This window comes from Daphnia magna, linkage group LG1, assembly GCF_020631705.1.
Source record: "Daphnia magna isolate NIES linkage group LG1, ASM2063170v1.1, whole genome shotgun sequence".
Taxonomy (NCBI): domain Eukaryota; kingdom Metazoa; phylum Arthropoda; class Branchiopoda; order Diplostraca; family Daphniidae; genus Daphnia; species Daphnia magna.
Window position 1 is genome coordinate 2862546 of NC_059182.1, and position 27519 is coordinate 2890064.

Genomic DNA, 27519 nt, shown 5'->3' on the forward strand with positions numbered 1-27519 from the left:
GAGGTGGCATTTCTGTTGGTGGCGGAGGTGGCATTTCTGTTGGTGGTGGAAGTGGCATTTCTGTTGGTGGTGGAAGTGGCATTTCTGTCGGTGGTGGAGACGCAACCTGAGGTTTAGGAACTGGAGGCTTGTAGTGATGGCCAAATCCCGGGATGTAGCCAGGAATATGAGAATGTCCGTGTCCGTGTCCATGTCCATGATCATCATGGCCGTGATTGTGATGATCGTGATCGCCATGGCCGTGATTGTGATGATCGTGGCCGTCATTTCCGTGATGATGGTGAACGTGGCCATCATGATTATGATGATGATCCTTGCCGTGATCGTGGTCGCCGTGATTATGGTGTTGATCATGGCCGTCATGCTTCTGATCGTGATGGACGTGGTCCTCCTGCTCATGTGCGCCATGAAGATGGTTATCTTCCTTGGGCACGTCTGTAGGATTTCCCAGCTTTGCACAGTCTTGCGTGTCGCAGAACCCATTGACCTCACTACTGAGAAGGTCAACTTTTGGCGACGGTTCAATTTCTTGCTTGAGTGTGGGATCCATGGATGCGATCTGTTGGAGTAAGTGCGCTGGATCTGTCGGTTCAGCGTCATTTTGTTCCGTTTTTAGAAGCTCCTCAGTGTCGCTTAGTCCTAACCAATTCAACGCTGAATCAAGCAAACCGGAACCCTCTGAACTAGATCCTTTACTTGCTTCGCTTTCCTCCGCTTTAGTTGATAAAATTTCTGGATCACCTGTGGGTAGCAACGGTTCTTTAGTAGTTTCTTCCACCATCCACGATGACGTTTCCAGTGATGCAGCCTCCACCTGCTCAGAATCTTCTTTAGCAGTTGACAGTTCTGGTACGTCCGTCTGTGTTTCAACAGCAGTTAATTCAATAGATTTTTGGCTTTCTAGGCTGCCATCTGTTGACGAAGATATTATGTTAGCTTGAGGTTGTTGTGAATCCGAAGAAAGAACAACCGCTTCCACATGCTCCACAGTCGGCGGTGGATTTTCTGTCTTGAGAAGTACTACAGAATCGGAATCAACATCTGGAATAGACGTGGTGGATTCGACCACGACCTCTTCAGTGGGAGCAATATCCTCAGGTTTGGTTTCATTCAGATGTTCCAAACTATCGTCGATAGAAGAATTCACATCTTTCACTTCCTTGTCAGTTTGAATAGATTCGACAGAAGATTCTGTTTGGGAAACCCAACTCTCCGGTTGAGATCCATTCGAATCTTCTCCAGCGATGTCACCAAGTCTTCCGTGATCGATCTCATGAACATCCCGGACGCTATCGAATGTCGGCATTTTCCTCTACAGAAAGCGTGCCGACCACAACGCCAGGACCTTCTTCAATAAACTCAGATTTGTTGGAGATTGGTGTATCAGCGACTGTTGGCTGTTCATTCTTGATCAAGGAATCGTCAATGCTTTCTTCCAGTGAATGAAGGTGGGGTACATGAATTGGAGAGCTGTTGGCACCATGCAGATCACCTATTTCAATCATAGGATCCATAGCAGGTGCCTTGACTAATTCATTGACAGCATCAACGTCAGCCACTATGACCGAATCAGAATGCTTGAGATCCAATGGTGATTTGTCTGTTGCTTTCTCTACTACGTTGACATCGTCATCAGTTTCGTCGTCTGCTTGATCGTTCGCGTCGTTTTCATCAGTTTCATCGCCTTCTTCATCGTCCTGAATATCTACTTCAATTTCTTGTTTGTTTTTCTCTGTATCTTCTATCGTGACAGATTCTTTCAACTGTTGAATAGGAACAGGTGGTTCACCAAGTGATGCAGAATTTGCTGAAACTGGTGAAGATTCTTTAATGCCAACATTATCAATGTCACCGGATGCTTGAGTTTCAGCTGTTGATGTAATAGTACTGGCTTCTGTCGTTGCAACGGGCTGAATCGGTTGCATAGGTGGCTCCTGCAATGGTTTCGGTTGATTTGGAACAGACTGTTGGGGCACTGTCAACTGGGGTGTCTGCTGCATTGGGACAGGTTGGTTTGGAAGCAAGTTGCTATTGTGGTGTTGGGGATTTACATGGGGGAAAGGAGGCTGTTGATAGGGTCTGAAGTTTTCTTGTGGAAAACCTTGCTGCATCGGAGGCTGATGGGGCTGCTGCTGCTGTTGAGGAATGAAAGTGGATTGGACATTTGGAGGTTGCACCACAGATGGTTGAAATAACTCTGTAGGTACGGTGTGACTGGGATTTCGTAAAAAAATTCTCATTTCCCTTACAAGCCTTTTAGGTATGTATCCCCTTTTTCCTCGCACCTAGAGGTGAATACTTTTGTCATTTTTGCCCTTTCTTTGTGATATTTTGCTCCAATCTTTAAAGATTGGTTTTCTTACCTCAGCACCCCAGAGCTCCTTGTTTTGGCCAGCCTCTTTGCTGTAAATGATGACTTCATCTCCTGCGTTGAAGGAGAGGACCATTGGTTCAATACTTTTGTAATTCACAGAAGCAATACCAGAAGACAAGGCTCCTAAGAAAAGACAAAAGTATCAAAATTATTTTTTATTTCATGTAAACACAAAAAGTCTCAAAGAATTAGGATTGGTGGGAATGACGTCATAGAAATTCAATTTCGCTGAAGTGAAATACTTGGAAACGACACTCACCCCGACATTCTGGATCACCACACAATCTCCAGTCCGATATGGTGCCATGAATATAAGGCACGTAAACAAAGACAAGGAGTAGCAAAGAGTATTTCATAGTTTCACATGAAGCCGGAGTATATTATTAGATTCAACAGGATCAACTTTCAATTCACTACCAAAAAGATAATCTGCCCTAAATAAAAATACACCGCTATCGGTCAGAAACTGTTTGCCACATCAAAATCAGCTGAGATCAGTGTAGTTGCCAGTTTTACTAATTTCCCGTCGTGCGCACTTTACGTGACGTTGGAACTTGCACTTAGAGTCGTCTGCTACGACTTGAAGAAAGAAGAAACGCTGAAACGGACAGCATGCCGGACACGTACGAAATTGGACAAACGGACTTACCGTTATGGCTATTGCAAAAACCATTAAAAAAGTTATGGTGTGCGTGAACTTTAAATTCGTATTACATACCGAATCTTATCCGTCATCTTATTTAACCCTTTAAGATGTAAACGATAATATTTTTCCGACCTGCATTTTCTAGATTGCAAGAGGACCGTTGTTGTAAAACTGGAGTTTTCACTGAACCACTTTTTCCTATTTTCAATGCCTTCTTAGCTCAGTGGTAGAGCGTTGGTCTCGTAGGTGAAATTAGTCAACCAAAGGTCGAGAGATCAATCCTCTCAGGAGGCAATTACGATCAAAGAGATGTACATATCATTCCAGTTAACTGTCAGACAACTCTAACAGCCCTTCTTTAAATTTTACCACTTTGTACATTTCAACGTAATTGCACGGTCTGCTTCAAACGTCAGACAGAACACACTTTGACCTGCCGGGTGTAGGGTATCAAAGGCACGTGCTGGCCTGGAGTCTTACGAAGCTTTATCTTGTTATGTTTGACATATATATAGGAGTGAAGCGGCGGACACCGTAGAGAAACTCGTTATTATGGCAGGTGTCATTGACGTATGTACGTCAAAGACCGCCTTCCTGACCACACCCTCGCCATATAGCACCGTATAATTTGGTTTGCCCATCTCAGGCGGCCAGTAATTCAGCTGGATCGATCGCCTCAACAAAGACTTGGGTTTCCTCTGAAACTGGAGATTGTCACAATGCCGGAATGTCTGTGGATCGGACCGTATATCGTTGCGGATAGCGGAGTACAGGCAACAGATCGATCCATTATATTTCCGTGTTTACGATATTGTATAACACGGGACAAGGATCTCTTACGGAGTATTAGGGAAAAAAAAGCTTAGAAACTGACGCAAAAATTTTTTTTAGACATGTGCTCTGATGTCTTTCGTGAATCCACAACCGAAACGCAAAGATCCATTTACCTTTTTGGGGATTTGGTTTCTTCATTGTATTTGATCGCCATTGTTGTGTACTAATTATGCGTGATAAGGGCATAACGTGATGAACGTAATATCCTTTCAATTAACCACGAACATCTTGAAACAGTTTATCTAGTTCAAGTGTAGATTCAGAATTTTAATCGTGTGTTGTTTCTTTATAGGTGAAGATGCCCGTTGTATAGGAACTGACACGTTCGGATCATCAGGAGACTTTTTTCACAATAATAAATGAACGTCATTGCTCGTTACAGGTATGTAATAATCACATAAGGAATATGTTTAAGAGGATAATTTTGCGTGACATGGTGAAGTGATAAGGTGCTCTTGTAACGGACAACAATTTTTGTTTATTTTCCATTTCCTCACACAACACGCACATCATGAAAATAAAAAAAATAAAATAACGATTTCACCAAAAGAGAAAAAAACTTTCACGAGGATGATTTTTTTTTCCTGAATTTGGTGGAATAGAAACAGTTGTAAAGAGATAGAGAGAGTGAAGAAGAAAGATGTAAAGACCAAAATTGTTTCTCGCAGGGTGTGTTTACCAAATAATTCCCCCACAAAACCAAACAGACCAAAATACATAATGTTTGTTTCTCAATTAAGTTGAAATCATCCTATAGTAGAATTTCCTAATTATGTATATATATATGCTGTTCGGAGTACAATACCTTCGTGACATTTATGCCCACAGACCCTCCCAAAAGTTTCAGAACGCATGGCAGTAACGAGAGAGAAAGATGAGAAAAATATCAAACAATGAAAGGGCGTACAGAACCGCAAAAAATATAAAATAATAGTTTTTCTTATTATTCCCAAGATATTACACCAACAAAACAAAACAAAAACGAATCCTTAATAAATTTTTTTTTTTTTTTCGTCTGTCAATTAAAGGGAAGATGGAGGACGAAACAAGTATGGGTTAATTCTGTTTGCTGCAAAACTCTGATTATATGGCACACGAATTTCGCACATCAAACGACGGCGGTCACATTAGGGAGAGTTAATCATATAAAAAAAATTGTGTGTAACGGAAGTAGACGGGCGGGAAATTCAAATGAATCGTATGGGGGAAACGGAGGACTATAAACGAATCCCAAACAATTTCCCAGAAAAAAAAAGAAAAATGGTCCTAAAAACTACATTTTATATAAATAAATTCATGTATATAATCTAATAATATTATATACATATATCTGAGACAACGGCGATATGCACCGCTGTAACGAGGATCGTTGTGATGTGTCTATCAGCAAAGCAATCATTTAAAAAAATTTAATGATGGCATTTTTTAGAACTGTCCTTTGCTTTTAATTTTAAGAGACACTCAATTTTTCTTTTCTAGGTAATTTTGCCTAACTAGTGGACGATCTTCAACGTCGTTGCATGCCGTGTCTGATCTCTCGAATGGATGCAAATTAGAAATGAAAGTAAAAAGCAAACAAGAGCGACAATGGACAAAATAAAATGTTCGTACTCACTACACGCCAACTCAAACGGGAAGAACGGATGTAAAGGAGGAAGCTCTTTAATTCAAGAGATTCATAGAGAAGCATTTCCTCGGTAAGTAAAAATAAAAATCAACTTTCTCTTTTTGTTTTTAGTTTCGTCAAGTCGCACCCCTCACTAACGGGGCGTACAAATTTAACGTAAACAAAGTCACGCATTTGGGCAATTCAAAAACTATGGTACATATCATTACCAACCCAAATAAAGTGTCCCCTGACAAGTTGAAATCTCGGTATTGAATTCTCGGTATTTTCAATAAATAGAAATCAGAATTTTGAATTGAAACAAAAGTAAGAAAATGTAATTGAAAAAACTTATATGCGATGTATACCTTATGTATGGCGAACTGCAAATTCTACATCGTTTTCTTCTTCTTTTCGTCCAACTGAAAACTACATTCGTTGCTTTCAGTTTCCAACTTGTCTGAATCGGTATCGACCTTGTTGTGTGATTTAACTAAAAGAGGTGGTGCTGTTTTGATAATTAGTGTAACTTACTATATGCTCATTTCTCTTTAGTCTAATCAAAACAAGTAGTAAAGCGATCCCTTTTTTTCCTGTGGCAGAACTGTTCTAGGAGAATCAGGGAAAGGTGATACAAATGATAGACTACAAAATTTCAACTCCATAAAATGAAGAAATCAACGATACAACTAAATACAGTACAACAACGCATAATATAATGTAATACAGCACTCGAAATTATAGAGGAAAATCATAATCAGCTACTCCCAAATGTAATGAATGGACGTAACAATAAAAGTGCAATTTCCCTATTCTGTACCTTTGTTTGACTCGACATACCTTTTCTTCCTGTTGAGGAAACGTCATCGTTTCGGGTATTAGGGTAAGGAGGAAAATAGAAATAAAAAAAAATATATATATCTTATCCATCCAGTATCCCAGAGACATGTCGGAGTGGTAAAATAGAAATGAGCGGTCAAGATTTAGTTTTTTAAATCACCGTTTTAAAAAAAAAAAGAACAGAAGAAACCCAAGGAAAAAGCAACATAATAATGCGCGATGTATATATATATATATATTGTGGGGCTAATACAATCAGGTGGTGAAATATTTAGGAGGGGAAAAAATCAGACAACCAAGTACAAGAAAAAAGGTGAAAAAAAAAAAAATAATAATAAGAGATGTGCGCGTCTTTCACTCATACTCATATCTCCATATTTTTTTATATTTTTTTGGCGGTCTTTTCAAAAACAAATTGTTGGTTAAGATTGTGACTCGGATGTTTGAATTAAATTTACTAGCACGGAAAATGAGGAGCCCTTACTTTGGGAGTCAAATCTATTCGATTTCTTATTTGATTTGTATTTGGATGTAACATAATATACGCCTATTTAAGTTTTAGGTATTTAAAGGGGGAAAAGTAAAAATGCAATTTGGTGGTGACATGAAACAATAAACTGAACAAAAAATAGAAACAAATAATAAACTATGCTATTGTTCTTAAAGATTGTTAAAAGTTTACACACACACACACACACACACGGTGTTTGGCCCTTTGGTTATTATTGACTTTCTTCATCTTATTAAAAGAATATGTAACAAGTAACATTTAATGTAACACAGGCAAAGGAAGCCTGGGGCATAGCCTCAAGGATAAAAACAAAAAGAAAACAGCTATTCGTGACTATGTAACCCTATTAACAATCACCTCCTATTTTTCTGCCACAACTTAAATTGAAAAAGGAAAGAAATTAATTTCTTTTTTGCTATTACATGTGTGTGTGTGTGTTATTGTTAAAGGCAGTTAAAAACATAAATTCTTCGAAGAAGTGGCAAAACAAAAATTCTAAATCAAACGATAGAAATTGTGAAAACAAGTTAAAATAATAATCTCAATTCTGACTACATTTAGAAAAAGAGGTAACAGGGAGGAACTAACAAAATTGCACACTCGTAAAAAAAAAAAATGAAAAAAAGGTGGAGACCATTTGAGGTTGAGGGAAAAGGGTCAATTATGACTAAAACATGATGTCCTTTGACACGTGAAACATTGGATTTTATCAGTTAAGTGTTCAATTTGATGTCTCTTGTTAAAAATGGGATTCTTTTTAGGACCCAAGCTCCCCCAGCAAGATTAACAGTTTAATGACAACTTATTTTTGGTGGGTAAAAGGAACAACAACCATCGGCTTTTTTTGGATCAAGTATTTTCTTAAAAATAGTTAAGTACATTGTACACTAATAGGTCGTCTGCTAAAACATGGAGGATCTGTTGGTGTAGATGCTCAAATTTGTTTAAATCCATTTTTTTTTAATGAATCACCAATTTCTTGTTCTCGTTTGATTTATCCCGCCAAATAGCCAATGATTGTGCCATTGTAATTGATTATATGGGGCCGAGAGTTCCTTAACTATCAACATAGTGAGGTCTAATGACATATCCAACACAAAAAAAAGGGGGAGGAATCTTATAATCAATATAGACCCAAAAGACGAGAGGAAGGAAGAAGAAATTCTTATGTTGTTTCCCAAAGTTGATTAAATGTCTTACTTATTTTTAATGTGCCGGGGAAGCATCTCGGAGCATCCATTTTTCTTCAAAATTTAGAAACCTACAAATCAAAAATAGAAACACTGAATAATAAAAAAGCCTCAAAAACAATTTGAATAATATTTACCTTTGATGTAGCCATAGGCCTCGAGTGAAGACATGAGAACGTAAAAGAGCCACAGGAAGACGAAGAGACAGCTGGTAGCTATTTTGTAACCGCGGGGACCGCCCAGCTCCCCGCCAATCAGTTTGGAACGCCTCAGCATCATCACAAACAAGGCAATCATGGCCGTACTGCAAAAGAGCACCACCGAGAAGCCCAAACTATTCCAAAAGAAAATGTAGTTGCATAATGAAAAGAAATAAAAACGATAGGCCTATACGTTTATATAACATAAGAATCATCAGATAACATAAAAACAAAAACTACTCAAGATGGGGGAAAAAAAATCTTCATTGCACATTCCGGTGCTGTGTGTAATCAACACTGGGGGGGCTTATAGCCCCAAACGAAAGCCCTCGGATATATTTCGGCTGTTAAGATAACACATAGACGCGTTGCCCCAGCTTATATGTATAATGCAACATAGAGCTACATCGATTTTTTTTTCTCTCTCTTTTTATTTCTTAAGTGTTCCATATATCTTTCTCTCGTATAAACTACGAGCGCACCGCTCTCCTTGTGTGTAGACACACTTTGAAAATGTTTGGAGAAAAGACGCGTGCTCAGACTTGTATTGGAACTCGACGATCCTTTTTGAGTGGTCGGTGCTACACATTTAAACGAGAAAAGGCATTTGACAAATGTTTTCTCTTTGTATACACGTACACAAGTCGGTGACGGGATTTTTCGCATCCAGCATTTGTGCCTCACGGGAGTTAATCAACACAACTTGAGACGCAACGTTCGCGTATGTTGTGCGGATAACGAAGCGTCTACGCCGTGTAATCTAACGGATGGAAAAAGCGCGGGATATTCGAATGATGCTGCACTGTGTTGTGACGGTAGTGTCTTGATTAGACGCAAGTTTCAAGATTATCGAAGCGGAGTCAACAGTTTGGCAGTTGGAGAAGTTCTTTTTCAAAGTCAACTTTTCTTTTTTTTTTTTTTTTGAGAACAAAAAAGGGAGGCCTAAAAGCGAATAAGACAAATGGATGCGTGTTTAATCCTTATATACGTATACAGTCGTACAAAAGTCTTTATCTGAAATAGATGACAGTATTATTCGGATAGGAAAGAGATGAACGGCGTGCACGATTCGCCGGAAGGGACGTGACTATCATTTTTTAATTTAAAAAATTGGCTACTCTTGACGTACTTCATTTCAACGTAGCCCCTGGCGGATAATAAATCATATTTAATGTTGAGGCGAGTGAGAGTAATTTAAAATTGAAATTTTTCTGTAAACAAAAAGGGCAGTCACTATATTAGGACATCAACGGGAAATGTAACCGGCTATCCGGTGAAACAAGAGCAACATCGTTTAAAACACTCGTAAGCGAACCGAACGTCAGCAATCGATCACGTCAACAAAGTGGGTCGACACGAAGAAAGCCCCTCAAAATGCACATGCGTTTCTGCTGTCGGCTTGGCAATATCATAAGAAATAGCCAGCAGCAATTTGATAGCTGTTTTGAACGGCTGCAATAATGTTGTGTAACTAAAAGATCTTTTTCGCTCCCCCCCCCCCCCTGAGCTCTTAGAAATGTATCACCAGGGTAACGCCATAGAGTTCGCATCTTATTGGCTCTTTTAATATCAAACACACGCGCGTTCTGACGAAAAACTGTGGGCTGCTCGCATTTTATCGATTGATGCAACCGCCAACAGTTTAAACGCGCACAGACTTGCGTGTTAACGAGGAAGAAGATTGGAATATATATTTTCTGTTTATGTGGCAGATCTGTACAAAGCCTTGCATAAGAAATTGACTGTTGAGAGATGTCCATGCCAAATGTCAATAGAAGAGCAACGATCGCGGTTTCTTATGTTTTTTGGAATGATGAAGAAAAGGCTGTAAGGAAGCGAGGCACCTTTCAAGCAGATGAGTTTTCCGCATGAAATATGCATAATGTTAGCCTAAAGGGAGCTTTCGTCAAATACAAAAAGGAGACACAAGAATGACGTTGCACGCCCAGCAGGCTTAAATACTCTATCAATGATTAATACGGTATTAAGGAGATTAGTAGCCCAAGGCCCTATAAAATATGATTCAGCTCAGTTTTTTTCATAACCAACACGGCTCAATTATGCAACAGACGTATAAGAGTTTGATTTAAAAAACATTTTTTTGTGTTATGTTTTGCTAGTACAATATAATGAAATTATGACGTGAATCATCAAAACAAATATAAAATGATTTCCTTTTGAAATATTTCACCGTGAATGGTGTTTGGATTGAGGTCAAGTAATCCACAGTGGACTGTACGTTTTCTTTTATTATTCCATTGCGGAGGACGATGATGTGACGCATAAGAATGCCGAGGCCTATCTTATTGCTCCCAATAGATGCTCGCACAATATTGCCTCGCAACACAATAAACCACTTTGCTCTGGCCGCCCTTTTTTTCTCTTACATTGTTAATCATCCAGTCTTGATAAATAAATGGGGAGTCTGTTTTCACAATCGAATTGTTTTAAGCCCAAAAATGTCTATAAGAGTTTATACCATCGAGACACATTTTTGTTAAGTGAATTACACAAAGTCTGTAAAATGGAATGCACCAAATGTTTCGCGTATCATTCAACTGCAGTCGCCACCATAGGAAAAAAAAAGTTTGGGTTTAAATATTTCGCGTGTCGGCGGTACTCGAAAAAGTTGGGGGAACTCGTTAATTAAGTCGTAACGACTACGGTACCGTACACACCTCTATTTTTTTTTTTTTTTAAGAACATCAATCTAAGGGGGGTAGGAGGGTTTTTTTTTATCTAATAGTACTCTAAGGCTGTAAGGACGCATATTCAAATCGATTGCAGCCTGTAAAGGACACGCCCATAAAAGAATAAAAAAAAAACGAGATTGGATTTTCTGTGGAACATTCAGCGCAGATGTTGTGGCATTCCAAATTACTTTTGGCAACGATGTGCATATCTACATGGAATCTTATCGCATTTTCCTCGTATTGAGCTGTCAAATTTGTTTTTCATTTTTTGAGTTAGATGGCCTCTCTTTTTATACATAACAAAATAAACGTATTATCAGGGACGAATGTAGACCTTACGGAAGTTAAAGAATTAAAAAGATCTATCCCTTAACATCATCGATTCTCACATCAATCACTTGGATTTTGAAAAAGGGCGCCATTTTAAGCCCAAACGAATTATTTTTTTTTTTAAAGTTGAACGAGTTTTCAATAGAAAGAATTGAATGAGGATCTTACTTTCCAACTGGCACGACGAATACTTCTCCATGCCAAGCCCTGTAGATGGCAGCGATGGACCAGGCGATGCCGATGCCCAGGAAGACGTTGACGGCGTTACTTCCCGTCACGTTGCCGACAGACGCGTCGGCGTACTGATCCTGGGCAGCAGCCACTTTACTGGCAAACATGTCTGCCTCAGTGAACGTCGTGTTGAAATGTTTACCGATCGCGTCGTTCGGATTCAATAAAAGAAAAGAAAAAAAGGTCACGTTAGTTTCAATTCAAAACACGCTAAATGTAATTCAAATACGAAGAAGGCGCTGTTTGCAGTTGTACGACATTTCCCCGCTACGCCGTTATTGTAACCCAAGAGACACACGAAGAATTGGGGAAGGTGAAAAAGTTACACGACATTAATTTCCTCCTTGCGCAGTTCCAGCAACAAAAGCCTTTTTTTTTTATTATTTTTTGATTCCCTCGCCTGACAATAGAAGAAAAGGGGGAAGTAGTAAGTCTACGGCCAACAAGCGCATACATAGCCTCGAGCTATGTAGCCGTATCTCCTCGAGTATCATCTATTCTTGCTATATACTTTTGTGACTAGGAAGCGTGTGCGTTACAATGCCGTGAAATTTCTCCTTACTTTTCAATTCTACTTGATTTTTCCTCCCCACCTACATAATCAAGGACGTGATGGACGAACTTTAACGGCAAACTTTTCTGGGAAGTCTCGAGATTTTTCCACACACACACAAAAAAGTTCACTAGGAACGCGATTTGATGGCTAAATTCGGAATAACAAAATCTACACTCAGTTTGACTATGACGCCATTTTTCCCCCCTACTATAAAATAAATAAAAAATCGCTATTTACATAAGAAAGGCTAAAATAAAAATTTGCGTTGATAAATCAATGGCTCCCTCCCTTCCCCCGAATCCTAACGACATTAATTCATCATTTTTGGATTTGTTCTTCGCTTTCTTTCAAATAAATTTGCATGAAATAACGTCTCATTGGCTCAGACATTACTCCCGCCAAAACAATTGCGCACGAAAGAGCTTCTCTAGTTGAAGCACGCAAACGTGACTGTAATGCTACATGTTCAAACCGATATCATGCTATTTACGCGTGCCCGTGCATACATCGAAATATGGGGAGGGGCCTTAACATGCAATGATGATTTTTAAACGTTACGAACATTTCTTGTTTTTCCTTTGGTTGAAAAGAACAAAATGAATTCTACCTGGAACGCTCGTGCCCAGGGCCACAAAGGCGATGGCTGTAACGGAATCCTTGAGTCCTACCGAACAGCCAAAGGCAGAGGAGACGTCTCCAATGATTGCAGTCAGGACGCCGATCAATATAATGGATATGCAGAAGCAAAGCCATCCATTCATACGATCTAACGGGTCGGGGGGTGAAGGGGTCAGAGCAAAAATAGGTTAAGGATTTTGATTTAAGTTATGGTGGACACAGGAGGTGAACAAAGACAGGGGATGTATGGAACACATTCCGACGATATGGCATTTCTCTCGTTGATCTAATAATATTTAATCACTTTTTCACATGATGATTGGCTGTCATTCACGAGCTGACGTCACTGGATATGAAAACATATCCATATAGGTAAAAATAAATTAGTTCATTCATTTTTTTTTTGTTTTGTTTTTTTAATCTAAAATATCGGGCAGCAGGCAGACTAGTTCCATTTTTGTTCTCTGTGTCGGCAGGGTTTCTTGTTTTGGGGGGTGGGTTTGGCCTACCTGGGATGCTGGTACCCAAAGCCACAAAGGCGATGGCCGTAACGGAATCTTTGAGACCGACAGTGCAGCCCATGTGTGATGACAAGTCGCCAAGGACGGCCGTCAATGCACCGATCAAGACGATTGAAACGACAAATGCCACGTAACCGTCCGACATGTCTAATTTTTTGAAAGAAATTTTCATTTTCGGGTTGGTTAAACCCACACACAGATAAAAAGGAAAAAAAATAAATGTTTAATTCAACTATTAAATAAGGTCGGGGCGGGGTGTGATTCCAATCGATTCGGTTGGCACCTGCTGCACTTCTACGTAATAATTTGATTAGTCACGTTTTTACATGTCGTCATGAATTTGGCGGTGGTGACAAACAATTGAAATTAAATTTGAGAATAAATCAATATTGAAACTCACCTGTAGGAGGCACGAATGCGAAAAGAATCTTCCAGAAGAGGGTCAAGAAATGAAGAACGTAATCACCGCACGAGGGCATTTTGGCTTCACCATCTTCATCTTCGTCGTCTGCAAACAAAAAATAGCGGGAAAAAAATTGAATTTAAATCGTATAATTTGAATTTAAAAAAAAATTATGTAACATCATTGAAATCGATACTTTCAGATTAAGTTTTTCTCTTTTTTTTTTTTGCCTATTCGTTTGTGAAGCGAATCTGTACGAATGCTACCGTATCCACGCATAAGAAAGCTTACAATATTTTTTCATCATTGCGTGCAGACCGAGGTGCTCACGCAAGAAATCCCTCGTGTAATATTTCCAAGTCGACTTTTAACTGCTGATGGCAATTCATTTTAACTTTATCGACGTTCACTTACAACCAACAACAAAAAATGGCATGCGATTAAAGTTAACGAAAGTTATTTTAAAAATTTGAGAATTGTAAAGAAATGGGATTCGTATGAACTGCATGCAAATGGCCTAATTAAGTGGAGAGAAATTCCGATGGCAAATCAGGCAGCCCCCGCACGAAATTGAATTCCAAGCCTATGATAGTAAACTATAATTATGCGTGCAGGAATGTCAGGAATGACTGTCTCTGCCTGCAAAATTGATTTATTCAAAGGCTACGAATTCAAAAAAAAAATAAATAAATTTTTCGAAATTATTGAGTTGGAATAATCGCAAGAGCTTCCAATGGGGGGGCAGGCAAGGATTTCGTCTCCCTGTTTCATGGCAGTGCGTAAATCAAACTTTCCTTTCATCATCTTTATAATGCAGCCACGCCCTTTCGTAGATAATGCGCTCTACGCAGATAGCATCAGACAATATATCTTTCCTTTTAGTTGTCCTGCCTTTCCTCTCTTCATATCGATTTAACGGCCTATTCAATACTCGAAGTGGAGAATTTTTGCTTTTACGCTTCGTCAATTCCAATGAGTACCATCCACTTTTGATCGTTTCCCTCCCCCCCCCAAAAAAAAACAATCAATTTATACTTCCCCTTGTTTCTTTTTGTTTGTTTTTTTATTATTATATTTACCTTTATTACGTCAATATTGGGAGAAAACATCTTTGATCATCATTGCCTTTCTCTCTTTTCATTTAATTATCAAGAGCAAATGTCTTATTTGTAGCCTACGGCCCATCGCCCTGAAGGCTTTTTATAACGAGACCTGGGCCTTTGATTTCTTTGCAAACACAAAAGTATCAAATATCGACGATATCGCACGTTAATTAAGACCAAGGTAAACATTTTGTTACCTGATGGATTGACGGTAATGGCTTCGATGAACTGCTCTTTCCACGACGAAGATCCCACCACTAACGAAGCGTTGGCTCGTTGTACCAATTTGTCAACCGTGTTCTGTTTCAAGCGGCAAAAGCAAAAAATGAAATAAAATAAATTTTGGTGCATAAAAATAGAACACATAACAAACTGAATAATGCAAGATGACTAATGAATGAATTAAAGTTTTGTTTGTTTGTTTTTTTTAACATGAAATGATGGATTGACTCGGTGTGACACCCAGGGCCAGTGGAATAATCAACAGATTTCCTGTGACATCGGCACTTGAGCATCTTAAATTTTGTTTTAATTAATCCAAAAAGGAAAAAAATATATAATCAAGTAGATGTGAGAAATAATAAATTCTTTTTTTTTTTTTCATTCTTAAATCAAAATTCTAGGCGACTAGCCACGACCCTGACGACATACCACAAATGTAGAAAAGGATGAAAGAAAAAGACAAAAACGGACAGCAGACGAAGCGTGAAAGAATTTGAATTCTTCCTTTTTTTTCCCCCCCTCGCAGAATAGCAGCCAAATGTGGGCTCCAGGCCAGACAGCCCTCACAATCTTACTAGAATGAAACAAAAGAAAAGCGGCCTGTCGGATTTAGCCCAGCTCTGTCCGCTCCATAGTTTTTTTTTTTTTTTCGTTCTCCTGCTTTCATTCTTATTTTTAATTCAATCGAATAGATGTCGTATTGAATTGATTCCAAACGTCAACTTTTCTAGAAATACACACAAGTCAGCTGATGGTTTCGATTGAACGATTTTTTTGGAAGTTTGACAATAATAAGCTGCTGGTCTTGTTATTATCGTCTGCAAGAGCGCTGCCACCCATAGCGGGAAAATACCCTTAGGCTATATACCCGCCAATTCCTTGCTCGCATTTAAAACGCGCAACGTCGAGTTCGATAACGAGCTGTCAGATTTTCAAATGACGTCCAACTGGCAATCAGCAGAAAACCAAAAAAAAAAGTAAAGGCAATTTTCTTCATTATTATTAGCCTGTAATAATGTGAATTACATTTCATCCCCTTACAGCCTGACGGCATTACCTAGCAAAAGAGAGTTTTTGTTTGGCTTTGTTGAACTGGCGCAACGGTAGCTAAGGAAAAAAGAATAAAAAATTTGAACATGTCTGGTTCTGTTAGCTTGTTATGTACACTGTTGCAAAACATTGGCAGAGTGTCAAAGACTTGGCCAAGCGTGAAACACTAGATAAAATCAAAAGAACAAAAGAGAGAGGGACACACGAAGACGCTAAAGGTCTTCTTTTCTTTAAAAATAAAAGAGGGACAAACTCGTAGAAATAATGAAAAGAGGTATTACTGTACCTTGAATTCTTTGCTCTCTTTGACGCGGATTTGTAGACGTGTGTTTTCGCCCAGCTTGGGCCGGCCGAGCAGGGACACTTTCTGATCGTAGCTCAAACCTCCCGCAGGCAGGTTCGTTAGGCTTTCAGCAGTCGGTGTATCTGAAATTGTTTGTTTTCCAGCCAATTCAAAGGAATTCAATTTGATTTTCCCGCCGCCACCAGATCACAGCACACAAACCGAAAGAAAAAAATGGAATGAGTTAAGTGTCGCACAACTTTTGTCTGCCATCCGTTTGCAAACCAAAAATTTGGGCAAACGTTGAACGAAACACAAAAAGAATGTTGATGATTACAACTGAGAAATGAACGTTCAAGAATTCTGGGAAAGAGTCAGGAAAGAAGATTGGCTAACAGAAGAAAAAAAGAAATAAAATAAGGGAAGGCTATAGAAAGACACTGAACGCGCCGGTTCCCCGGGAATCCTGAAAATAGACACGGCGAAGGCCACAGCCGGCTGACTAGTTGCGAGAAATGAAAATCTTTTACAAAAAATCTTGATATGCAATTATTCCCGTGCGCCCTTCTCTCTGTACTGGCTGAAACATCGGCAATATTTTGAATAACATTTGCCTTCATTCGTTACTCATTTAAATACGGGCAATTGACGCGTGTGGGAGACGAATCCAAACTTGATTGGTATACGTCATAATCGAAATGAATGGCAATTCATTTTCTTTTTGGCTGCACGTGCCACGTTGTATGCATGTTCATATAATGAATTATGATTATCCGTTTTCCCGGAAATTCAATTTAGCCGCCGCCCTGAAACGGCAACAGCGCATAGCGTCCAAAATGAATTGATTTCTTGTTACAAGCAAACGCTAACTGAATACCCTTTTGCCAATCAATTATAGGGGTGGGGGAAAAAAACCCTAACAAAGGTCTCTTAAGAGGAATTGACATGGCGCAATGTTTCCTTTAGCGCCATCTATTTAACAAATGGGACTAAAATCTGGTAGCCCATATTTGTTTGAAAAAGAATGCTGAGAATTATTTGAAAGGGGACTGCAGACAAGAAGAAGATAAGAAGCCTTGAAAAACCGTGGAGGGAAAGCCCCAAAAATGAAATAAGAACTTCGTGTGCCAAAAGAGGATTCAGCACGAAAGCAGCAAAAAAAAATGGAACGCGATATCGTAGTCAAATAAATATTAGCCAAATATTGATCGCATTGCGAAAATTCATTTTTGCATTTGCTACATACGATCGTTATTCCGAGGCTTAGATTTACTTACCTCCCAACTGCCTGGGTTCTTCAATTTCCAGGTAGAAGAGCACATCCTTTTCGTAACTGTCCTCCTCCAGGATTTGCAGCGAGATGTACTTTCTGCGAATCAAAAAGAAATCAATACATTATTTTTCGCACGAAACACACTCCAATGATTCATTGTATATGTTTACACACACACACACATATTTATAGGTGTGTATACAACCTGCTGCTAGTTTTTTTAAAGGGCCCATTTCATCAGCATAGATTTTTTCTTTTTTCCTTAAAAAATAACAAAAAACCCACAACATTTTTTTTTTTTAACGACATGATGTAGAGTATACAGTCCAGCCGACCAGGCCGTTTTTTTTTTCTCCCTTCCTAGCCAAGACCACAAGGAGAAACCAGACGCACACGGACCATTGGAAATAGATCAGACTTTTGTGCGGGTACACCAGCAATAGATGGAACGGGATGAGCCATTTTTATTTTTAGTTGAGCTCAGCTCACAACTCTACCACAATTTTTTTTTTTGCTGGACTCTCTGTCTGCCCATTCAGACAGAGCCATTTAAAAAAAAACACCAACCCCTACAGATAAATTTAAAAAAAAAAAAATCTTATTAACGCATTTTTCAATAACAAAAAATGCTTCAGGTGCACACAAGTCTTAAGACATGCAGCCTTCCCAATACACAGCCATTTGTACCTTCAAGTAATGAGCTAACCTCTTTGAATCCCTTTTGCTCATGTTGGCCCGATAAATCAATATTTCGTACACATGCACACACATGCAGAGTTACATCGACTGTGAAGGCTCATTTTTCCCAATCCCATTTAGACGGTTGGCGAAAGACTACGGGGTACAGGTAACATAAAAAATTGCTGTACAAAAGAGGGGAAAAAAACAAAATAGAAAAGCCATAGAAAAAGGAGGGGATTGTGCACATGCAAGGCGTGCTAGTAAAATTTAAAAGAGAAAAAGGGCAAAACGAGATTATTCGGCCCATGTTCCTGTTTTCACTTTTCTGCAATTGGAAATTTCTAGTTTAAAACTGAAGTTGGGAAATGATTGCACTTTTTTTTTATTGGTTTAAATAAAAATTGAGATCCCTCTAGAGAAATACATTTCAGACTTTGGGTTCAGTTTAAAAAGAAGAGAACCCCCCCACCCCAAAAGAAAAACTATTAAACGTGTCAAATAAAACAGTTAAATTATCGATTTTCTTATTCGAGAGGCAAACGATATAGCCCTCGGTGGAACGACCCCCCAAAAAAAAAAAAAAAAATTGGGAATAATAATAAGGGTACGGGTCGTGAAAACAAAAATAGAAATTTCAACAACAACAAAAAAGTAAGTCGAATTACATAATTATGACAGAGGGTGGGTTCCTATTTTCCGTTTTTGGCTACGCAATGGACGGAATGGCCTATAACATTCATCTGATTAATTAAATTGATTGTTTTATCACTGAGGGTGAAATGTCGAATGACGTCATTTGGATGGAAACGTCTCACGTGACGTGAGATCGTTTTTCAACAGCTTGTTGTGTTGTCACACCTGTGAAATAGGACGGCTGATTGGTAGCCAATTAGAAACGTAATTTTCGAGACCCCTTTCCCAGTGCACGGTGATATTTGACGCCGAGCGTTTGTTTCCATGGTGATGCACGACCAAACACGCACACATAACGCGAGGCCTCTCTCATTCCACCGACTTTCTTCTGTGTGTGCGCGCGTGTGTGGGTCTACACCGCCACCAAAATAAACTTTTGCCCAGTGAACGGAGTAGGAAAAAGATTCTCTCTCTTTTTTTTAAATCATTTTTGGGTTCCCTGTTTTTAGCCTCGCCGCACAAATACTTTCTCCCCCTTCAAACGATAGATTCGTAGCAGAAGATGTGCATCAAATTCTATTGAACGCCCATGATTTGGTATTGAGAAAAAAACAACGTCTTCATGTCCTGCATTTTCAATCATTCAGGTCATGTAAACGGCCAATGGTGTACACAAAGAACAGACAACATTTCGATCGTGTATATACAACCAAAAAGATCCACCAACTGGAACGGTCATAAACGCAACGGATCGAACGCACCGGTCCCTCCGAAAGAGAAACAAAAGAACAGCTGAACATCCAAGATAATAATAAGAAAGAAAAAACATGAACGCACAAAAAGAAGCCGTACATATAAGAGCCGGATGGGACGTCATTTACATGTACATTCTTCAGTTGTTTTCTCCTTCCTTTTTTACTTGTTTCCTCTTTGAGCAATGTTTCGCGTGATGTCATAAACGAGACGATTCTAATCCAATTCGGCGTGTTCTCTGGCATCGAAACAAGAGTTCTGAACCCTATACTGTGCCATCAAAAAAATGTGCACCTCGCGTAAATGTTAAACAGCGTTGTCATACTTAAATCGGGCCTGGCACATTTAATGCGTTAATTATTCGTCAAATCATTTCCATATTCATAAACTAATTAATGGGACGGTCAAAATGTCGTGTGATAATTATTGGACCATTGGCTTCCTGAAGGATTCGCCATTCTGTTAACGAAAAGAGAAGAGAAAAAAACGCCCCCTGCCGGAAATTTAAAACGTTTTTTTTTTTTTAAACATCCTGAAAAATCTCAAACAGTTTGCGAAGAAAATGGCGAGCGTGTCGTTGAATCATAAAAGAAACCGGATCTAATGAAACAAAAAAAAACGATAGCAAAAACAGGACATCGGGAACGAAAAAGCGGCAAATGCTTCCGGACAAACAAAAGAAAAAAAACGAACCCACACCGGCTGTTGTGCGCATTTGTGTACGGACCGTATTGTATATTTGTTTATTAAATACCCACCTCCCCCCACCAAATGCTTATTTTTCAGCAGCCGGAATCGGATCTCTTTTTTTGTGTGTGCCGCTGTCATGATCCTTGCCCGTGTTGGCTACACAATCCTCGAATACCCAAAGTTGTTATTGAAAAAAAAAAAAAAAACCAACACAAAAACAATTAGACAACAAACTCCTTTGTGGAGAAAGAAAAAGAGGATCGCGCAACATTGCGGAAATAGTCACCGAAATCATTAAACTTTGAAAATAAATTTAGATAAACCGCCGATTATTTTAAGCGATAAACCGACATGAAAATGCTCATTTCACGCAAGTCACCGCACATATCCGTCATCTCCCCCCTCCTTTTAAAAAAAAAAACCGTGTACGCCATTTTGTGTTCCAGTTCAATTGTTTTTCCACTAGATTTTCATGCCTGCCTTCAGCCGTTGTTACAGAAACATTTGAACTGGGATCACGGCAACAATCGAAACTCCGCAAAGGGAAGCCAACCGTATCCGTTTTAACAAATAATTTAAATCAGAAACCATGGAAAACTCACTCAATTTCGTTGTTTTCAAAGATGATTTCGCCCACGTTCGTCTCGTAATCTTTGCCTTCTTTTGCTGTGCCTTCCAGGGTCCTGTACGGAACGGCGACACGTCCGCGGGCGCCGCTCCATCGCAGCACCTTGACGTCGTAGGTGCCCACAGATTCGACCAGTTCAACGTCCTTGTCGGCCAGGTTGAAAATGCCGCAATGATCGTCGTCCAGGATCATGACGGTGGCCAGAAAGGGAGCTACAAGTTCGACATCCACATCGTTAGCAGCCGCTTGTTGCTGGATGGCCGGAGCGCTGAGACTGCGAGTGGCCGAAGACGATCCGTTGGCGGCGGCAGCGGCGACATTCAAATTCATACTTCCCGCCAATTCGCCATTGACAGGTGTGCTGTGGGCATCGCGATATTTGTTGGAAAGAGAACTGCCACTTCGGCTCACTCTTCCGCCTGTGCCGCCAGTTCCGGTAGGACGTGCGTTACTCAGCCGGATGTAAAAATGTTCATCCTCTTCGAAAACGTCGTCGTCAATGACGCAGACGTTGAACGTTTTGAGCGTCTCGCCTGGTAGGAAAGTTAACGTGCCCTGGACAGCGATGTAGTCCGTTCCAGCATTAGCTGATCCGTCTTCTGTTCGGTAATCCACCTGGACAGATTGGTTTATGTCCCCTCCATCGCGGCGGACTGAAGCTGCGAATTCTCCGACATTTTCCATCACCGTGTAGTGGCCAGGATCGAAATAAATGCGGATACGTCCGTCCGGCACGCCCAGTCTCGAATCCGGTACGCTGGGCGATGTAACGACTTGCGACAGGTCACTAGCTGCTCGATCCATCGCTTTCTTGGCTAAATTCGAACCTCCAGTGAGTTTTCGAGTCGCTTGAATCCGATAAAAGGCCCGGCTTTTAGGTCCGTTATTGGCCAATTCTTCCCTGGCCAGCGCTTCGATAGCCCTCATGTCCAGGTCGGGATGTTTCTTGCGTAGATCTCTTAATAATTGAATGTACTCTCGTCGATGTTCTTCGAATTCGCGGACGTCGTCGTTCATTTCTTCTTCGTCAAACGTCTTCATTCCCAAGTTGTCGATGCCCATCAGACCTCCTGGGCCGTCTCGTTTTTGACTGGACGAAGCCATTTCGATATCGTTCTGATTGAATCCTTCCGTTTCGACGATGACACCTCTCCGATTCACCCTGTACTGCTTCGAAATGTATTTGTAAAATAACAAACGACGATCGGCGATGTAGGCCGTCAAGATGGTCATCGGGAAAAAGAGGAAAGTGAGGATGCCTTCCCACACTTCGACGACTCCGGCTGAAATGACGGCCAGGATAATGTAGAGCCAAACGTAAGCGAAAATGGACCAGGTAGCCGTGACGAAGAAGACGCGCAAATGTTTGATCTTGCGCACCTGGCCATCGGGAATCACGTACACGCACAGACCGATGATCATGAATAAATTAAAAGCAGCCGAGCCGACAATGGTGCCTGGACCGAGATCACCAGCTTCGAAATTTTTGGCGTAGACTTCGATGATTGAAAGGAGAATCTCCGGAGCTGAAGAGCCTAAGGCCATGAGACTCAGATTGGCCACGGTTTCGTTCCAGACGCGAACCACCACAATCTGGACATCTCCGTTGGGTTTCTTGACGCGAATCTCTTTTTCTTGCGACGTGATCGTTTCAATGGCGCCCATGAATCGGTCAGCCACGATAGACACGCCTACAAACAGGTAACACATGGCGATGAAATAGACAAGGCCTCGGGCTACGCGATCGCCCAGGCTCAGGTTAGTGTACGGCCTCCACATGGGGATTAATAGGCCGTCTTGACACTGGCCGTCTTCTAGAGCTGCAGGTTTCGTGCTGTTGGCCCATGTCATTTCAGACGACGAGGCCGACACGTCGTCCAGTAAACAGCATAACATGAACACAGCGGCCATGATGATTTTGTGGGTGAGAGGTCGTCTCCTTTGAATGCGTTCCGCCATTTTTCCTGATGACTGTTTTCTAATGGCATCCATCTTGTTCTTTTAAAATTGTACCTTTTTTTAAAGTTTTTGTTAAACGAGTTGTTTGTAGTTACACTCTCACACACACGCTCACACACACACACACAGATATACACGAGGGAACACAGACACACGTAGAAGACAGCACTAGGACGGAAATCCGCCCAATCAAATTGTTAAATGAATTTCGTGTTTAGATGCAGACACTTTTTTATTTCGATCGAATCCCGGATGAAGCATTTATCCGTCCGAGATTTCCAATCAAACGCGTTTCTTTTTGCCAATGATTAGACAAAATTTCAACTGAAAATCTCTTTAGCCTGTGGCCATGGCAGAAAGAATCTTCTTAAAATGCACAAATCTTGTCAGTCTAGTTAAGATTTAAAACAAAAAAAAAAAAAAAAAACTTTGTTTCAGTCAATTTAAAGTTTTTTGGTCCGGTGCACCACGTGGTCGCAAAACGAGAGATAAACCGAGAAAACGTTCTCAATTCAACAGAATCAAATTAAAATTAACGTGACAAATTATTACCCTAATTCATTTAGTTCTTTTCAACAACAACAAAAATTTCAACGATTGAACAAAACAAAAAGTTGTTTTGAAATGGAGCCCGGCACGGAGCGTATAGCGTTAGCAGCTGCACGCAACGGAGGCCACACAGCGACTGGCTGTCGACTGTTTTAGCTGTAGAGAACGTGGGGGTGGGAGGAGTGGGCGGGCTTTCATCATCTCTGCATGGCGCACGCACACACACTTTTGGGACTTTTTTCGGAGGGGGAGGCATTAAGAAAAAAACGAGGTGGTAAAAGAGAGGGAAAAGAATGTCGACACAAAGGAGAGAACAATACAAACCAGAGTGGAATGGGGGGGGGGGTTGTGATTTTGATCACAGAAATTTTGTGTAAAAGTCCAAAAGAAAAGAAAATATGTTATTGCATTGACAATCATTGAACCTGCTTAATTTTGATTCAATTTCGAGGAGGAAAACAATGAGAAACAGGGTAAATGTTTATTTTGGCGCCAAAAGTAACAGCGTTGCCGGTTTGAGTTGAAATGAGAACAGGAAAGCAGATTTTTCTCTTATTTCGATATTCCTAAATAAATTATTCTAAAAGAAAAAGAAAAAAATGGGAGTATCAGACGGACGAAAATGCTGTGATATGTGGATGGTTGCGCATCCGTTTACTGTGTTAAATCAAGCGTGCAGCAGTGGAGCGACCGAGAAAAATGATGGGCCAAGCAACTCTTCCATTACACAGATATAAGCATCCAGCTGGCATCACGCTCATTTGTACGACCATAATGCATCACGAGTTTCTTCCCCCCACCCCACCCTTCTTTTTTTTTTTGACGGATGATAATTGAGAACTGTCCATCCGTACAGCCGTTCCATTTATTTTTTAACCCCCCCCACTTTTGGTTGCAGCGTTGCATTTGCTGAATTTGTGTTGACTTTTGCATTTTTGTGTACGTGTAAAAATTAATACAAAAAAAAACATGCACACGCATTTTCTAGATTTGTATCGATACTTTAAAAGATAAGATGAAATGATTCACGAAATATCTCTGCAAAGAAAGAATTTTCACGTCGCGTGGGGAAATAGTCGTCTGCTCTAATTTACATTTTATAATAGCCTGGGGCTCTAAATTTGCATACAGCAAAAGTTGCTGATTTCGAATGGAAAAAACTAGGCCGCCAGAGGCGACAAAAGTCAATAAACATATAATTAAAAAAAAGTATTGTAAATTGGCCTAATCTCTTTCATCCAACCCTGTGTCTGTATAGATCGCATCAGTTATCGTACAAAGTGAATGTATTGCGTGTCACAACTCACAAAGGACGTTTGGGACTTCGAGGACGTCTCACATAACACACAGAGTTAGCCAAACGATATATATAGACAATGTGTTCTATTTCTCTTTGTATAATACAAGAACAAATAAAATTCCTCGACATTTTTTTCGAGTATTTGCTTTCAGAGAACCATATGATTTTATTATCTATCTACTTAGCTTTATCTTGTACTATATCCATGTGCCTCTGTTCACAGCAACATTTTCCATCTTCCAACATGGCTTCCTTTTTTCTGACAATCCCCACTCGAAAAAAAAAAAAGGATTCGATTGCGCCCGTCCTCTTGTTATATACGACAAGTTGATTAACTCTCTCTCTCTCTGCGATGCTGTTATGTGCTACTATCGCACACTCGCGACGCCTGGACGTCCAGTCTTTTTACATACAATAGATGTGCACAATCGTATAGACATCATCGATCACCTAGGAGAGTCTCGAAGCAATCAAACAGCCTCGATATATACGTTGTACATATAGCAGCCATTTTTTGGAGGAGAAAAAAAAGAGGTTGTGTCCAGCTCGAGTGTCATCCAGCCAAAAGATTAGACGGGTGCCATAAAGAATTAAATAAGAGTCGTATAGATTATAGGGTGTCACACTTGGATCATAGACACATAGGTGGCACTGTACAACAAACTCCCTCCTCTACAATAAATAATAAAGAGAAGAATATCGATTCGTTCATCGTGTTTCTAATAGATAGAAATGCATTTTTAATTAAGGGTGACTGCTTTGCATTTAATTGGTTGTGACGCATTGAATAATAATTTTTTATATTCAATTATATGTATGGATTTGATGTTACGTATTCCAAAGTGCATAAAGCGATAGGTTTGCGTTTTATTAAACGTGCCTGCACACACACATCTATTGTTGTCAGTCTTATTATATGAATTTTACCATTTGCGTCATATACCATTCTTTTTACTTTAAATCCATAACCGAAAAAAAACTCAACATTCAACTTTTTAAATATTCAAATTTTTGATTTCTCACGAATATCATGACGTCAATATCCATCATGTTTGTATACGACCAAGTAAAACGTAGACGCAATACTTATGATTTTTTCATTCTTTTCCATTGTTCGTCATCTGTAAGCGCAAAAATCATGTTCTTGTAAAATATAATGAAAAACATTTAAGCGAGAGGCCATACACTGACGACCTAATTGTATTTGATTATGTTTTACAGCGTATTGGCCGTCATATCAATCATGACGCACAGTTGGACTCTTGAATTTGTTCGTCCAAATCCAATCATCTGCCGCTCTAATATTTGTTGTCATGGTAACTGGATTTAATTGTCTTCGAAGGCTATGAAAGAGAAGTAGCTCTATATGAGTATAAAAGCTAATGTTGGAGTCATTGAGAACGAGACGTTTATATTAAAAAAAAGGGGATGCTTGTCACGATTCGTAGAAAAGTGGACATTTGTAATTTCGATAAACGGTGGTCCAGGATGTCCACTACATCAAGCAGCGTGGTCGCTTTATTCGCTGCCCTCGTTTAACATTCTTTAAATATTAATATAAAATATGTACATATTATGACTGTACAAGCTGTTGCTATATATAAGAACATTGTGTGTGTATAGGGGAATCACGATCGATATCACGATTTTTTCTCGTGTTAAATTTTGTTTATATGAACCATAACATTTGATTTTGTGCGTATGCCACAGTTCCGCTATATGTACATGCCATCGTATTATTGGAAAACAAAGCAGACAAGTTCACAACAACAACAACAACAGAGAAGAAAAAAGAGGAAACAACAAACATACTATGGAGCTTTCACAATGTTTGTTCTCGAGCCAAAACGGCCATTTTCTAGGCAGACGTGGTGTGCGGGAGCGCAGGATATTGTTTATCACCAGAGTCCAATATGCATCAGTCATGTCGTGAACAGAAAGAAATACGTCTAAAACTAAAAATATTTGTTTTCTTTAATTTATTGCTAGAAAAAATGTTGGATTGTACAAAACAGACATCTAGTGATCATGTAGAAAGTCATCTTCAATTAAACTCAATCGTTAATTCTTCTTTTTTTTTTCCAAAGAATTTCAAAGGAAACTGTTTTTATTGAAACAACTCAATTTTTGCAAAGCCTTTTCCATCCTAGAGTCCTTTTGCTATTTGCAATTTCAAAAGAAAACATACTATACTAATCGAATTAAAACAAATCGATCAAGAACTTTAAAGAGAAAAATTCTTCCACCGTGAATCCTTTAATGCATATTACATTTAAAGTATAGCCTATACATGTAGGCTACATGTATTGGCGTGCCGATGGAGGAAGAAACCTTAAACATCGTCTAAATCCTTTTGATTGCGTACCTTTTCACTTCCTTCGATCCGCCTCGGTGGTGTTAGATTATTGCATGCACACCTATATATTTTTGCATGTGTATATTCACAGGAAGCGGCCGGACGAGACAACACGCAGACATCAACGGTTTCACGCACAGACCGACTGCTAAGTCTGAAATATTCCGTCACAGAATCGGAAGCGAGTGCTGTATATAGGATCAAGAACGTTTCAGTTAATTTACTGTCATTGTTCTCTTGTAGAAAAATCATTTTCTCCCTCAAATTAAACAGTCAAAAATAGTCTCAATTTCTAAAGCCTTCAAACTAATATGTACAATGCGTAGTTTATATATCGCAAGAGAAATGAAGGTTAAGGTTACCTATAGCAAGGGGTAGAGTATGGGGGAACTAAAAAAATCATTTGTGAAATGTCAAGGCCAAAACAAAAGAAGATTCAAGGGTAACGACTTCCGGGGAAGTTATATACAGAGAGGCACGGGAAGA

General features: G+C 39.7%; 1 protein-coding gene, 1 long non-coding RNA gene and 1 other non-coding gene across 4 annotated transcripts; 2 read left to right on the forward strand and 1 right to left on the reverse strand.

Moving 5' to 3' along the window:
- The first annotated feature begins 3229 nt into the window (after positions 1–3229).
- On the forward strand, positions 3230–3314 carry Trnat-cgu. Its single transcript is given in 2 exon segments — positions 3230–3265; positions 3279–3314. It is a non-coding gene; the product is annotated as a tRNA-Thr (tRNA).
- A 933-nt stretch (positions 3315–4247) lies between these two features.
- On the forward strand, positions 4248–6657 carry LOC123474151. Its single transcript, XR_006648800.1, has 2 exons — positions 4248–5551; positions 6063–6657. It is a non-coding gene; the product is annotated as an uncharacterized LOC123474151 (long non-coding RNA).
- LOC116915697 (sodium/calcium exchanger 3) lies at positions 6491–23522 on the reverse strand. Of its 2 annotated transcripts, none has more exons than XM_032920849.2 (9): positions 20844–23522; positions 17489–17580; positions 16215–16354; positions 14854–14956; positions 13551–13658; positions 12619–12777; positions 11393–11564; positions 8139–8335; positions 6491–8072 (listed from the first exon to the last, which is right to left on the reverse strand). In XM_032920849.2, the coding sequence occupies exons 1-9, from the start codon at positions 22859–22861 to the stop codon at positions 8065–8067; spliced, it is 2997 nt and encodes a 998-aa protein (XP_032776740.2). In that variant the 5' UTR covers positions 22862–23522; the 3' UTR covers positions 6491–8064. The 2 variants fall into 2 exon arrangements, with proteins under 2 accessions (XP_032776740.2, XP_032776741.2); XM_032920850.2 differs by lacking the exon at positions 12619–12777 and adding an exon at positions 13139–13297.
- Positions 23523–27519: the final 3997 nt, after the last annotated feature.

What these genes read in the sequence shown, in the direction of transcription:
- LOC116915697 (XM_032920849.2), bottom strand. Translation starts at nt 22,861, where the DNA reads ATGGATGCCATTAGAAAACAGTCATCAGGAAAAATGGCGGAACGCATT. An exon ending in AGAACCCAGGCAGTTGGGAG is followed by an intron (nt 16,355 to 17,488) that starts GTAAGTAAATCT and finishes AAACAATTTCAG; the next exon opens with ATACACCGACTGCTGAAAGC. An exon ending in CGCATTCGTGCCTCCTACAG is followed by an intron (nt 12,778 to 13,550) that starts GTGAGTTTCAAT and finishes CCGACCCGTTAG; the next exon opens with ATCGTATGAATGGATGGCTT.